General features: G+C 62.6%; 1 protein-coding gene across 3 annotated transcripts; it reads left to right on the forward strand.

The window, feature by feature from the left end:
* Window positions 1-522: 522 nt before the first annotated feature.
* UBTD1 (ubiquitin domain containing 1) lies at window positions 523-13,118 on the forward strand. 3 transcript variants are annotated; one of them, XM_075073019.1, is made up of 4 exons: window positions 523-1,076; window positions 9,226-9,453; window positions 12,102-12,451; window positions 12,878-13,118. In XM_075073019.1, the coding sequence occupies exons 1-4, from the start codon at window positions 857-859 to the stop codon at window positions 13,094-13,096; spliced, it is 1,017 nt and encodes a 338-aa protein (XP_074929120.1). In that variant the 5' UTR covers window positions 523-856; the 3' UTR covers window positions 13,097-13,118. The 3 variants fall into 3 exon arrangements, with proteins under 3 accessions (XP_074929120.1, XP_032632812.1, XP_032632813.1); XM_032776922.2 differs by lacking the exon at window positions 523-1,076 and adding an exon at window positions 1,290-2,100; XM_032776921.2 differs by having other exon boundaries at window positions 528-1,076; window positions 12,102-12,965.
* The last annotated feature ends 401 nt before the right edge of the window (window positions 13,119-13,519 follow it).

Raw genomic sequence — 13,519 nt, forward strand, 5'->3', positions numbered from 1 at the left:
CCGGGACCCCCCGCCCGGCTTCGGGACCCTCCCGCCCGCCGGCTTCCACCCCCGGGACCCCCTGGGACCCCACGGCGTGTCCCTCCGCCCCGGGACGAGGCAGGTGAGCGGGGCCCCTGCGCTCGTGCGTGCTGGGGGGCCGCGGAGTAAACTCCGTACACAGCCCCCGGGACCCCCCGCCCGGCTTCCGGGGGACCCTCCCCGCCCGCCCGGCTTCCACCCCGGGACCCCTGGGACCCCCACGGCTTCCGCCCGCCGCGCCTCCCAGCCCCCTGGGACCCCGAAACCCCCCATGGCTTCCCGCCCCCGGCTTCGCCTCCTCCAGCCCCTGGGAACCCCCCCCGGCGTCTAGCCCCCGGGACCCCTCCCTGGGTGGAGTCTCCCCCGCCCGCTGCCGCCCTTGCTCCCAGGGCTCCCACTTCAGGGGTCTCTCCGCGCCTGCCGGGCACGGACCCAGGCTGGCACAGCACCCTGCTCTGCCCGAGTCTGCCAGCCAAGGGGGACCCCAAGCCCCCCCAGCTCGGCCGGAGAAACCCGGCAGTCTAGCTGGGTGTTAGGCAGCTCCCACGTGTGGCTGGCGCTCAGGCTATCCGCCCTGTGTAACAGGGCTCTGTACAATCCCTGTAACGCATGTCAGACAGGCGTGTGCAGCCTGTATGGACCAGCGCCGGGGGAGTGACAGCACCTAGCACCTGTGCTGGCCCAGCCGTGCCCAGAAACTGCATTCACTGCTCCAGCCAGGGACAAGTCAGGTGTGACGCTACCTGTCACTTCTGGGCGGCGAGGTGCTTCTCCCGTAGAGCTGCTAGTGCCACGGCCTAGCCCTGTGTCAGGGAGCTGTGCAGGTGGAGGGCAGATGTCCCACTTTAGTGAGTGGCCGGCCTTAAAGAGACAAAAGCTGGAGAAGTCTAAGACAGCCAGAGCTTTGCCTACTCCCACAGTGCGTTGGGGCCAGCCTGGATCCTGCGCGGCCTGGGGCTGGCCTCATACGCTACCGCGGACTGGTTGTGCGTTGCCCCCGTTTGATTCAGGAGCCTCTTCTATCCTCGCTGCCCCTGGAGCAGGATGCAGCCCAGGTGTGTAATGTTACCTGGTGTCTGGAGAGTCATTCCTGTGCGGAGCAGGGTTAGCTAGGACCGGCTGGCTTTCAGTGGGCCTAGAACATTGTGTGACTAGCTTTTCTGGGGGGGCTTAGGGAAAAGGGGAAGAAAGCATAAAACCCAAGTGCTCTTCACCCTGCTGTTTCAGGACACAGGCTGAAGCTGAGCAGGGGACAGGGAGAAATACCCCCTGGGGGGTGGGCTAGCACTGTGCCATACTTCACATGAAGCCTCACGTGTTGGCTGCTACTGGAGACAAACCGGGGACTCGGGTGGGCCACCTGCTGACAGGATCCTCCTGATCTGTTCTGCTTTGGCATTTCCTGAAAATGACACAGCAGATTCTGTCCTGGTTCTTTATCCACCTACAGGAAAAGGGGCCACTTCTGCCAGTGCTTCAGGTGCCTTAAAACTTTGTTTGGGGGCTATTCCAAGCCCCCTTCTCCAGGAGCCGCCGGAGAGCGAGCAGCTGGAGTTGTGTATTGGAAGCGTTCTCAGAGGAGTTCCTGTTGACGTGTTTTTGGGATTGTGCAAGTGCAAACCTTGTGGACTAGACTGAGTCAGCTAGCAACAAACCTAAGTACCCACCCAAGTCTGATTATCTACCGCCCTTCCCCAGGAAAGGCACCACAGAGCACAGCCCTGCACGTGGGCTGTCCCCTGCTGGGACCCTGTCAGATCTTGGGCTAAGCAGGGGTGTTCTTGGTCAACATTTGGATGGGAGAACTGCAGGGAAGCCAAGTGTTGGGAGAAGGGGTGTTGTGCTAGTGATTCAGTGGAAGAGACTGTAGCTGCTCATGAGCCTTAAAGATCCCCTGGGACTCTTCTGGGAAGTGTTGTTTTGTGTGCTGGCTGACTTCTAACCGGAGAAGGGCTTTGTCTCTGCATTCTCCTGCAGTTTCAGCTGGCTGTGGTGTGCGTTGCTCTGTATCCTAAGCTCTTGTACCATCGCTATTACACAGCTGCCATGCTGCACCTCAGAGGTGGATGCATATCAGTGGTGGGTGAAGTGATCCTTGCCTGTCCCTCCCTCCCTTCGCAGAGGTGTTGTGATGTTTAATTAGTGGTGTACCTGGGGACTGTGGGAGGGCTGTATTGATTGCATGGTGTGACTGCAGATTACACCTTCCCGCCGTGATAAGCAGCTCCAAGCATTCCATGCACCAGCCACACCAGGAGTGGGGGCAGGGTGGCTGTAGGGCTGACTCACGCTCTCTTCCGGTCATGCACTGGTGATAACTACTCTGTTTGTGGGAAGCAGGAGAGGAGAAACAGGCAGCGGGGGGTCACAGGGTGGGGAACAGGGACTGAGTGACACCTTCCCAGGGAGGAGAATCCCAGCGTGGCTCCCAGACCTGAGCACAGACAGGCTTGGAGCCAGAGGGGTTTTTCTGCAGAATGCCACCAGCCAGGGCCCCAGACCCAACCAGCGTATCCTTGTGACCGCTGGCACGGCCGAGGTGGGCAGTGGGGGAAACGCACTGCCAGAGTTGGCTGTTGAACACCAGGCAGCCCAGGGGGTTCCAGGTGCCCAGGCACCGAGAAGCCCTGCTCTAGCACTGGCAAAACTAACTGTGCTGCTGGGGGCACCCTGAGACATTAGGTTGCTGCGTATGGTGCATGCTCTGCAGCCTGCCGAACCCGGCGCTGGGCCTGCCAGGCGCTTGGTGCCAACGTCCAGGCTCCGGTGGGTGGGGAAGAGGCCTCATGGAGGGGGGTGAGGGGTGCTGCTGCTCACAGCTGGATGGGAGCATGGAACAGCTGCTGCTAAAGCAGCGTCACTTACCCAGGGCCTGCTTCTCCCAGCCTCTGAGCTGTGCCCAGTGCGGCTGTACCAAGGTGGCTGCAGGACTGTGAAGGTGATTGGTGCCTGGGCTCTCACAGCTTGGGTCTGTCCTCACTGCCTTTCCCCCTAGCTTGTGGCAGGTGTGAGCTCTGCCACCCTGGGAGCTCGTTGCCTGGTGCCAGCGGGTACAGAAAGATTGCGCATGGGCCTCTGCGGTGCTCAGGCGTACGAAGCAGAGGCGCCACTCTAGTAACGCAGTGTCTGGCTCCGCTGCAGGATCAGCACCCCATGCACAGTTCCTTCCACCTGCTGTGCTCCTGCCTCCTTTCCCCGGGGTCACGACTCCCCACTGTGGCGGCTGCAAATACCCTAATTAGCCCCTCTGCAGAGCCCTGGCCCTGCGACTCCTCACAAACATGCAGGCATTAATTAGCCAGGGGTCCCAGTTCTGTTTGTATTTGCAGCTGCGTGGCCATGCAAGGTGCTTCACAAACAGCTCCTTGCTGCCGAGCTCCCTCGGGCAAAGCTGGGGGCTGGGTGCCCCCTGCTCCCATCAAAGCCACGGGGAGATCAGGGGGCCTCGCCTTGGCCCCCCAGTCCAAGAGTTTAGCCCTTGTCCCAGGTGTGGCTGCACTGCCCTCTTGTTGCACCCCCGGCCTAAGTCGATTTTCAAACTCCTGAACTTAGCCATGGGTTGGGGAGTAGGAGCTGGGCTCCTGCCTGGGCCCACGGGAGCTCACCCACCCACTGCTATGTGCATGTTCCCCCCGAGGGCGGTGCTGGGGGAGCGGAGCCCGGAGGAGGCCTTCGCTCCTGTGGCTGGACTGACACCTTGCCCCCTCCTGCCATTTGGGGCATGGGCAGCGACTGGCCTGGGGTCTGAGTCGGGGGTGCTGGGGATCTGAGGGTGGACCAGCAGCTCCTCTCGGTAAAACCAGGTCTGCATTCCTGTGGGCCCCAGCTGTGAGCACCAGCTGGCCTTGGCTGGGTCACCTTCTGCTGTCCCCAGCCCATCAGCTCCCCACCAGGCATGCTGACTGCTTAGGCTCTCCTGCAGAACGTCTGCCCTACAGCACTCCTCATGCTGTCCCACCCAAGAGCTCAGACAGGGCAGCAGGGGAAGTCTCCCCAGGGGTGCTGTGAAGCTGGGAGCACAGAGCTCCTCGGGAAAGTCACTCACTGCGTGTGGGGTACAGGTGGGCCCCAGTAGCTGGGACAGCACCTGACTGTGTGCATGGGAGACAGGGCTGGCTCCTGGCCACTTGCCCTGGTGCTCTTGCTGCATGACAGGAGCCCCAGGACTGCAGCTAACTAGTGTGGGATGGAGCAGGTTTGATGGAGGTGCAGCCCACGGAGACGCGTGAGCCAGGCTGGCAGTCGGGGTGGAGCATTGCATGTTGGGATCTGTTCATCATGGGTCATGCTGTAGGGTTCGTGGGCCTTGTCCCCAGGCTGTTGCACTGAGGTCAGAGCGTGCCACTCCCAGCCCAGAGGAGGGGGACAGGCAGCCAAACCTGCTCCCCCGGAGCAGTCCCCGCCCCCCACCCCCAGCCCTGGCATCCCATGTCTTTCCAACACATGCCTGGTGACCTGGCATCTCAGGCTGGGCCCTTTCTTCCCTCTGGGCTTCCCTGTCCTTCCTGCCCCACATCTGTGCATGGCACTCACATCTTGCAGGGTTTACCCCAGACCCCTGCAATGACTATCCCAGCTGCCAGCCTTAGCCAGGTACCCACTGTACCCGTTTGGGGCTTCCTGCCTGAGTAACCTGCTGTGTCAGTGAGTTCCACAGGCTGCTGAGCTCACATGCCCTAGCACCATCAGCTCTGTGCAGCAGCTTTCAGGCAAGTGTCTCCCTTGAAGCTGCAGGGGCGTCGGGAGCCAGCGTTGCATTTCCCCAGGTCTTGAGACTTGCTAGGGGCTCTTCAACAATGGTTCATGCTCCCAAGGGCTGCACCATGTCGCTGTGCCCCGACTCAGGGGAGAGCGCACCGCCTGCCCTAGCGTGGGGCTGGAGCACTGGGGGCAGTGCTGACCCAGAGGGGCCATGCCCAGCGCTGCCCTGTGCAAAGCCATAGACCCACTGCTGCATGGGCCAGGGAACCAGCAGGGGGCAGCGCGCCCTGCAGCCCCTCCCCACAGAGCTGGTGTGCGCCAGGGGGTGGGTGTGGAGGGTTCCCAGCATCACTTCCTGCTGAGGTACCAGGGTGCCAGCCCAGGCTCAGTGCCGAAGGGTTGAATCTCCACCTCCTCCCTGCATGATGAGGAAAGGGGCATGTTGGCCCTGACCCACAGCCTCTGCCCCCCACGTGCCCTGCAGCAGCCCAGTCCCCCAGCCTGTCCTTGCTGTCTCTGCTGGGCTAGCCGGAAGGCCACTGGGATGTGACAGCTACACACTAACCGCAGCCCCCTGGGATTGCCTCTACAGCCAGTGCATGGGGCCAGCCTGGGCCAAGCCCCCGCCCTCGTGCTCCCCATGTGCTGCCCTAGCTGGTGAGGTGTCAGGCCAGGGGGCATGTGCGAGCACTGGGTCTCTGCAGAGCCGCTCTTGTTCCAGGGGCCAGGGATTGGCTGCACTTCAGCCATCCCCGGTGCTGTGGGGAGCGACGTCGCTGGTTGGGGATCCGGACCAGCTAGGAGGGGTGGGGAACAGGGTGGCATTGGGGACGGGTGCGGACGGCAAGCTGCCAGCACCCTGGATCCTGTTGGCCTGGCCCCAAGTGCAAGAAGTGGCCCAACCTGTCTTAGATTTGCTGCGGGAGGCCCTGGGAGCTGGCGGGGGCGGGGGCTGCCCGGGCCAGGAATAGAGCAGCACAAGGCGATTAGAGACAGCGATAAATAGAACAAGCTTAACTCTGCGTCCCTGCCTACCTGGGCTTAGCTCCCTGCGGGGCCTGCCTGCGCCGGGCACTGTGCGCTCTTGCCATGTCTCTAACCGACCTCCCGTGCCGGCCTGGCCTGGCCCGCTACTCGCTGTCAGCTTCTGGCTGTCCCCTTGTGAGCAGAGCAGAGAGGGAGTGGCAGCCGGCTAGGGCCGTAGGCCTCCACACAAACCGAGTGCTGCGGGGAGCGACCCTGGCCAGCCGCGGGGGTGGCAGCGCCTGAGCCATCACTATTGCTTTGCCCTGCAGGAATCGAGCACACGTCAGAAATGCACCCGCTTCTGGGGCGCAAGGGAGCTGCGAGTGGCACACACCCTGGCTCTGATGCCCAGGCCGGGCAGGCCTTCACCAACAGTCTCTGGCCCCACCACCCCAATCTGTGGGGCAGCTACTGTGTCCGGGAAGGAGGAGCTGGGTTGGCCCTGCCAGGGTTGGAGCTGAACTCACTGGCCCTGTGGGCACCGCCCCACACCGGAGGGAACTGTGGTATCTGCAGGCACTCCCCCGGGTGCTGAGCGGCTCAGGGGGTGCAGAGAGATGTGGGTGCTGTTGGCCCCATGCACGGCTCCCCCGTAGCGGGACCTGCTGGCTCGGTGCTGGGCCTTGAAATTGAATTGGATCCGAGCTCGGCCCTCACTACAGCCAGGGGCGTCTGGGGCCACCTAGGCTGCGCCCAGAGGGGTGAGGGCAGCCCAGGCTGTGATGGCCAGGGGCCCTGGCACCCTGCACTCAAGGAATGGGTCTTGGGGCCCTTTCTCTGCAGACGAGCAGAGCCTTGCTGCGAGGGGGCCCCAACCCTGGCCATGCCAGAGGGCGGGCCAGGGGCTGTGTCCTAGCAGTGTCTCTAGTGTGTTTGTGGTGCTCGGGTCCTGCCTCCCCGGCCCTGCCCGGAGGGTCCCAGAGCCGCCTGGGCTGTGCTCTTGGCCTGACATTGGGCTTTTGGCTCCACTCCTTTTGGGGGTGGGGTGTCCTGGGGCCATGCTGGCCCATGACAGCACTGCAGCAAGCAGGGCCCAGGTCGGGGCTCAGAACTGGTCTGGTCTCAGGACAGTGCTTGAATTCAGGCTGGAGGGGTGGGAGCAGGGCCCCCCCAGCAGCTTCCCAGGGGCCCTTCTCTGTGCGAACTGGTGCGAACTGCCGGTGCGTGGGGCTGGGGACAGGCTCAGCTGCCTTCTTCAGGATTGTGTGCACCCTGGGGCCCTCGGGGAGGGGTGGGGGCTGCGTTGGAGGAAGTTAGCACAAGCATTGGGGCTGGGCCCAGGTCTCTTTTCACTGCCCACACAGGCTGCTCCGAGGGCATCGTGCCAGCGTTCCCTGGCTGAGCAGGGCCTGGCGTGCTCCTGGCTGCCCCCGGTGCCGGTGTCTGGAGGGCGGGGGATTGGTACAGGCTGGTCCTGTGGGCGGGCTGCGTTCATGCACCGGAGCACAGGGCAGTGGATGAGTCCCAGCTGCAGCTGCTCTCCCAGTCTTTCGTCCTTCAGAGTCCCCCGCAGCCCTGATGTAGCTGGCCCGGCCTGGCCCAGGGCAGCTGTGATCTCTGCCCTTGTCCTGTGCCACATGGCGCTGCCTCGCTCCGTCTCAGGGGCTCCTGGCCTCTGGCTCGGGCTGCAGAGCATGGGGGGCTGGGACTCCTGCCCTCGGCACCCCTCTCCCTGGGCTGCAGCCCCCTGACAGGTGCCCCCTGCACTCCCTGCCCAGGCGCTATCCCCATTCTTGCAGAGTGGGTTTGAACATCTGGCACACAGAGCAGCATGTCCAGGGCATTGCTCTGCTGGGCAAAGATTGCTGGCACACACTGGCTTACCCAGCCGTACCCATGGTCCCTGGGGGAGCCCAGCTGTCTAGCATGCCCTGTACACACACCCAGGAGCAGCCTTTCCCCACGTGCCCTGCGGCCCCTGAATGCAGAGCAAGAGGAGCCCAGTGGGGCAGCACCTGCCTCCTCAGCCAGGAAAGCTCGGGGCGGGTTCTTGCTGCGGGAGACAGGGCTGGCACTGGTGGGCATGGGGCTGCCTTCAGGAGCTGCCTGCAGGGCTCCCAGCAGGTCCGGCTGGCCAGGCGGCAGGGAGAGGGCTGGGTGTGTGCCCTAATCCCTGTGCCCGGGGCTGCTGCAGGTGCAGCAGCACCCTGGGCTCAAAGTCACAAGACCAACCAACCAACTGGCTGCTGGCACACAGGCTGCACCTGCATGGCTTGTTCCCTGGCTTTCGGGCCCCCGCTGTGGGTCTCCCTTGTGCCGGCCTGGTGGCAGTCCTCTTGTGATGGTGCCCTGGCCAGCAGCCAGTCCCTCTCTAACCCATTGGTGAGTTACGACACCCACCTTGTACCAGGGGCACCATGGCTCTTCTACAGATGGGGAAACTGAGCCATGGGCAGCGACTTGCCCAAGGTCACACATGGCAGGCAGGAAGGGAACCCAGAAGTCCAGGCAGCCCTGTACATTAGTCCCAGTGCATCCTTTCTTGTCTATTCCTCCCCGACCCCTAGGAGTGGCTCAGCCCTGTAATCCCCCTGCTCTGACTCTGGCTAATTCCCTGAGCTATAAATACTGCCCTTGCCAGGGGGCCTCTCAGTCCCTGTGGCTGCCTGACAGGGTGGGATTAGAGCAGCCAACTGGCAGGGGCACAGGGGCACCTGGCTCCCAGCCAGGCCTCTCCTGATGGTGGGAGCTGCATCTGTTCTCATTAGCAGGGGAGCCAGAAACCTGCAGGCCCCCTCTGAGGGCGAGGGAGAGCCAGGGAGGGGGCTGGTTTGTGGACTGCAGCTGTGCCCTGCAGGGGGGCTGGGCAGGGTCCCTGGGACCTGAGGATGCTGCCCCTCACTCCTGACCCTCCACCCCTGATAGCCCAGGCCAGAACACTCAATATCTACCCCCTGAAGCTCCTCTCGCCCCTTTCCCTGCCCCAGCATGCCTCGTGCCTGAATGTCCCCCATTCCTGCTTGTGGGACAGTGCGCCAGGGAGCCCCCAGCTAGTGCAGGTGGCCTCAGCCCAGACGACTGACCCTCCCCAGGCCTCGCCTGCAGGACCTGGCCCAGTCCTTCCTCTCAGCTGGGACCGAGTGAGGCTGTGGCTCCGGGGACAGGGCTAGGGCTGGGCCTGGCCTGCCCTGTGGGCACTGCCTGGTGCCTGTGGGGTGTCAGTCCTGTGTGGGGGAGGGGAGCGAGTGTGGACTCAGACTGTGATGGAGGCAAGGGTCTGCAGATAGCTGCAGGCCCAGATGTGATGGGGGCAGGGGCACTGAGGGGGGCAGGGTTTGCAGGTGGGTGCTGGCCCAGATGTGTTGGGGGCAGGGTCTCCAGGCAGCTGCTGTCCCCGATGTGCCAGGAACGGGTCTGCAGGCGGATGCTGGCCCAGCTGTGATGGGAGCAGGGGCAGTGGAGATGGGGGAAGGGTCTTGGGGTGAGTACTGGCTCGGGGCCCCTGCTGAGCTCTCTGCCTCCCCCCCCCCCCCACAGGCCGCAATGAGCCCCTGCGGAAGGAGCGACCCAAATGGAAGAGCGACTACCCCATGACGGACGGGCAGCTGCGCAGCAAGCGGGACGAGTTCTGGGACACGGCACCTGCTTTCGAGGGCCGCAAGGAGATCTGGGATGCCCTGAAGGCAGCTGCCTACGCTGTGGAGGCCAATGACCACGGGCTGGCCCAGGCCATCCTGGATGGCGCCAGTATCACCCTGCCCCATGGTAGGCAGGATGGGGATGTGGGGCAGGAACCTGGGGCCAGCGGGGTGGGAGGGGGACATGCTGTGGACACATCAGGCAGGATGGGGACCTGGGAGAGGATGTGGGAGGAGGACAGAGACTTTGGGCCAGCAGGGTAGGAGGGGAACATGGGGCAGGGACTTGGGGCTGGCGGGGTAGGAGGGGGACATGTTGGCCAGGGGGAGCCCCAGGAGTGGGCCCTGCACTGGGGGAGCCCCTGGAACTCACTGACAGGGTGACTGAGATGGGCTGTACCCCAGGGTGAAGCCTGGAAGCTGTTGGAATCGCTCTGCTCCCAAACCATTCAGCTGGATTGGCCACTCAGACTCCTGCTGATGACACGCAGCCAGCCCCTCTGGGACCCGTTATAAAAAAAATATACAGAGCTATACCTCTCTCCTAGAGCTGGAAGGGCCCCCAAAAGGTCAGCGAGTCCAGCCCCTGCCTTCACTAGCAGGACCAAGGACTGATTTTGCCCCAGATCCCTCTCAAGGATTGAACTCACAACCGTGGGTTTAGCAGGCCGCCACTCAAACCACTGAGCTACCCCTCCTGCTGTTATTACCCAACACAACAGTAGGTGGTGCCACACACCCAACTGAGTCACCTGAGTGCTTTATCTAGGCCAGGTATTGAGGCACCAGCCAATGTCCCAGCTCCTGAGCCTGGCACTCCTGCTGGAGCATAAGCCCAGAATGATACCAGCCTGCGCCGCTCAGGGATGTGTACAGTGCAAGCTCATTAATTAGCCTGCTGCCCCCTCGCTGTGGGGAAGATACACACCAGCCTTTGTTACAGAGCTGAGATTCCCTAACACTTCACTCAAAGACACACAGGTTAAGATAAAACATGAAGCAGGTTTATTAACTACCAAAAGATCGATTTTAAGTGATTATAAATAGCAGCAAACAGATGAAAGTAGATTACCCAGCAAATAACCAAAAAACGCAGTCTAAGCCTAATATACGAGATAGGATTTGTATCAAACACCGTCTCACCCTGTTAGCTAGTACAAGCAGTTTGTCAGTGTTCTGTACCTGGGCAGGAATCAGCTCTTCCAGTCTGGGTGCAGCATGTCCCCCACTTCACTCTTTGGTCCTCAGGTGTTGTAGAGGGAGTGAAGCCCCTTGGTGGTGTCACTTTCCCCGTTTAGTTTTTCCACAGGGTGGGAACCCCTTTGTTCCAAGCCAGGTGGTCAGCTCAGTTTGTGGGAAAATACAGGTTCCAAACTGGAGTTCAGTATCACATGGTCTGGTCACATGCCCTTGCGTGCCTCCCCTAGTCATAGCCGCCATTATCCACAGGCTGTCTGAAGGGTCCCCAGGTCAGGACGAGCGTTTTCCAGGGCCCATAGTTTCTGCTGATGGGCCATTAGCACGGTCGAGCTTCTTCCCTGCTGTACCTGAAAGGCTAGTTGTGGGTGTTACCCAGACCAAGCGCATTTGAAGTACAGCTACATGGTCAATAGTCATAGCTCCAGAGACACAAATGATACAAGCCTACAAATAGGATAATCATATTCAGCAAATCATCACTTTTCCATTGACACTCCACATGACAGTTTGTACAAGGTGCATCATAATTATGTCATAATCATACCATTAGGATGAATATGGGGCAGTGTCCCACCGGTCATCACTGGACCCACACCATCCACCCGCAGGGGCTCCCTGTGCCCCAGCTCTCCTCTGGAGGTGCTGGGGGCAAAGGCTCCCAGACCCCACTCTGCCCACCCAGGATCGGGATCTCCCTCAGCTCAGGTCCAGGCACATGGGCAGCTCACGTGGCTCAGGTTGTTGGCTTCTCCCAGACTCAAATAAAGAGCCTCAGAGCTGTGCAGCTCAGGAGGTCCTGGCTGTGTCTAGTCCCGGAGCCCCAGCTCCCCCAACCAGCTCTTAGATCCCAAAAGGAGAATCCATCTGACCCCTGGCACCGAGGCACTGAGCCATGGTGGCTCAGAGGCCACACTCCCCCTGGCGCACAGGGGCAGGGGGATCTGCAGGGGCAGGGAAATGGGGGTAAGGGGCTTCAGGAGGTGGATTTTGAGTGTTCTGGGCTGGAATACCATCAGGCTGCAGATTGGGATTGAGGGGCACCATCAGAGCTATTTTGGGGGCAAGGGGACCCCAGGGCTGGGCTAGCCGGGGCTGGGGGTTGGGATTGAGGGGCACTGGTAGGGCAGAGCTGGGGGGACCCCAGGGCTGGGCTAGCCGGGGCTGTGGGTTGGGATTGAGGGGCACTGGTAGGGCAGAGCTGGGGGGACCCCAGGGCTGGGCTAGTGGGGGCAGCGGGTTGGGATTGAGGGGCACTGGTAGGGCAGAGCTGAGGGTACCCCAGGACTGGGCTAGTTGGGGGCAGTGGGTTGGGATTGAGGGACACTGGTAGGGCAGAGCCGGGGCTGTGGGTTGGGATTGAGGGGCACTGGTAGGGCAGAGCCGGGGCTGTGGGTTGGGATTGAGGGGCACTGGTAGGGCAGAGCGAGGGGGCAGGACTGGGCTAGTGGGGGCAGCAGGTTGGGATTGAGGGGTACCAGCAGAGGGGTCTGTGCTGTTGGTGGCTCCTGCCTGTGCTGTAGCTGTCTCCAGCTCCTTCCCCTCATCCCTTCGCTGGCATCTCTGGCTCCCCCGCAGGGTCCCTGACTGAGTGCTACGACGAGCTGGGGAATCGCTACCAACTGCCCGTGTACTGCCTGGTGCCACCTGCCAACCTCATCCTGGAGCGGGGCGGCGACGAGAGCATGGAGCCCCCAGAGCCGGCGCCCAGCGCCCGGCGTGAATTCCCGCTCAAGGTGCGGCTCTCCACCGGCAAGGACCTGCGGCTGAGCGCCAGCATGGCCGACACCGTGGGGCAGCTGAAGAAGCAGCTGCAGGCACAGGAGGGCATCGAGCCAGGCTGGCAGCGCTGGTTCTTCTCTGGCAAGCTGCTGACGGACCGCACGCGGCTGCATGAAGCCAAGATCCAGAAGGACTTTGTCATCCAGGTGATTGTGAACCAGCCTCTGGTGCCCAGGAACTGAGCCGGGCCGGCTGACGGGCGCAGGGGCTGCTGGGCCCCACGGAAACCCAGCAGGGCCCTCTGAGCTGGGAAACTGAGTCTCCAGCCCAGAGGCGACAGCCCACACTCGCCCGCCGGGCACGGCTGGGCACACAGCCCCGGGCAGAGCCGCACCTGCGGAGCTTGCCCTCGCCTCTGCTCTGTGTCGATCCTCCCCGCCCCTTCGTGCTGCAGCTGCGGGGTGGGGGCATCAGAACACGGCAGCCCCCTCAAAGCCCTGTGCCTGGAGGAGGTGTGTACCCAGCAGTCTCGGGAAGGGCTGCCGGGGTGGGCGGAGCCTGTCTCACCCCATCGGCACTTGGACACTCTCATAAAATGGTTTTGAGATTTGAGACCAAATCTCTTCTTGCAGGAGCCGCATTCCTGGGGCGCTGGGACCCTGCAGTGCCCAGGGTGCCTGGCACCTCGGGCTGCCCTCCTGGGCCCGGCTTCTGGGGCGAGCCAGCCTGGACACTCGGCCATGTCGCCTGGCACCTCCCAGGCAGGCCGGGCGCTGGCAGGCCGGGCGCTGGGTGGGGCCGGGCAGGGGACAGCTCTCCCGGTATCTATGGGTCTGCGTATTTATCAATAAATCCTTTTTAGCTTTTCCCGGCCCCGCTGCCTCCAGCACCTGTTTTCACGTCGGCCAGGGCTGGGGCACAGGCACGGGCTGGCCAGGCTGCATGGCACACCTAGGACTGCTCCTTACAGCTGCCCCATCCAAGCCCAGCCCTTGGCCCCTGTGGGACAGGGTAACGGCCTCACCCCTGCCCCCCCGCCCCTCATAGCTCAGCGCCACCCACCTCACTGTTTCTCCCATGTCATCAAAGGGGGAAACTGAGGCACAGAGCCAGCAACTCCCCAGTCACTAGAGCAGAACTGAGAATTGAACCCAGGTGCCCAACCGCTGCTGTAACCACTAGACGCCCTAGCCCCTTTCATCCCCAGTGCATGTCCCCCTCTCAAGCTCAACCCATCCAGCCCTGACCCCCAACCCAGCCCCCCACGAGTGGGG

This window comes from Chelonoidis abingdonii, chromosome 16 (genome assembly GCF_003597395.2).
Source record: "Chelonoidis abingdonii isolate Lonesome George chromosome 16, CheloAbing_2.0, whole genome shotgun sequence".
Classification (NCBI taxonomy): domain Eukaryota; kingdom Metazoa; phylum Chordata; order Testudines; family Testudinidae; genus Chelonoidis; species Chelonoidis abingdonii.

What these genes read in the sequence shown, in the direction of transcription:
- UBTD1 (XM_075073019.1), top strand. Translation starts at nt 857, where the DNA reads ATGTCCCACTTTAGTGAGTGGCCGGCCTTAAAGAGACAAAAGCTGGAG. An exon ending in TGGAGCAGGATGCAGCCCAG is followed by an intron (nt 1,077 to 9,225) that starts GTGTGTAATGTT and finishes CCCCCCCCACAG; the next exon opens with GCCGCAATGAGCCCCTGCGG. An exon ending in AGAAGGACTTTGTCATCCAG is followed by an intron (nt 12,452 to 12,877) that starts GTGATTGTGAAC and finishes CTCTTCTTGCAG; the next exon opens with GAGCCGCATTCCTGGGGCGC.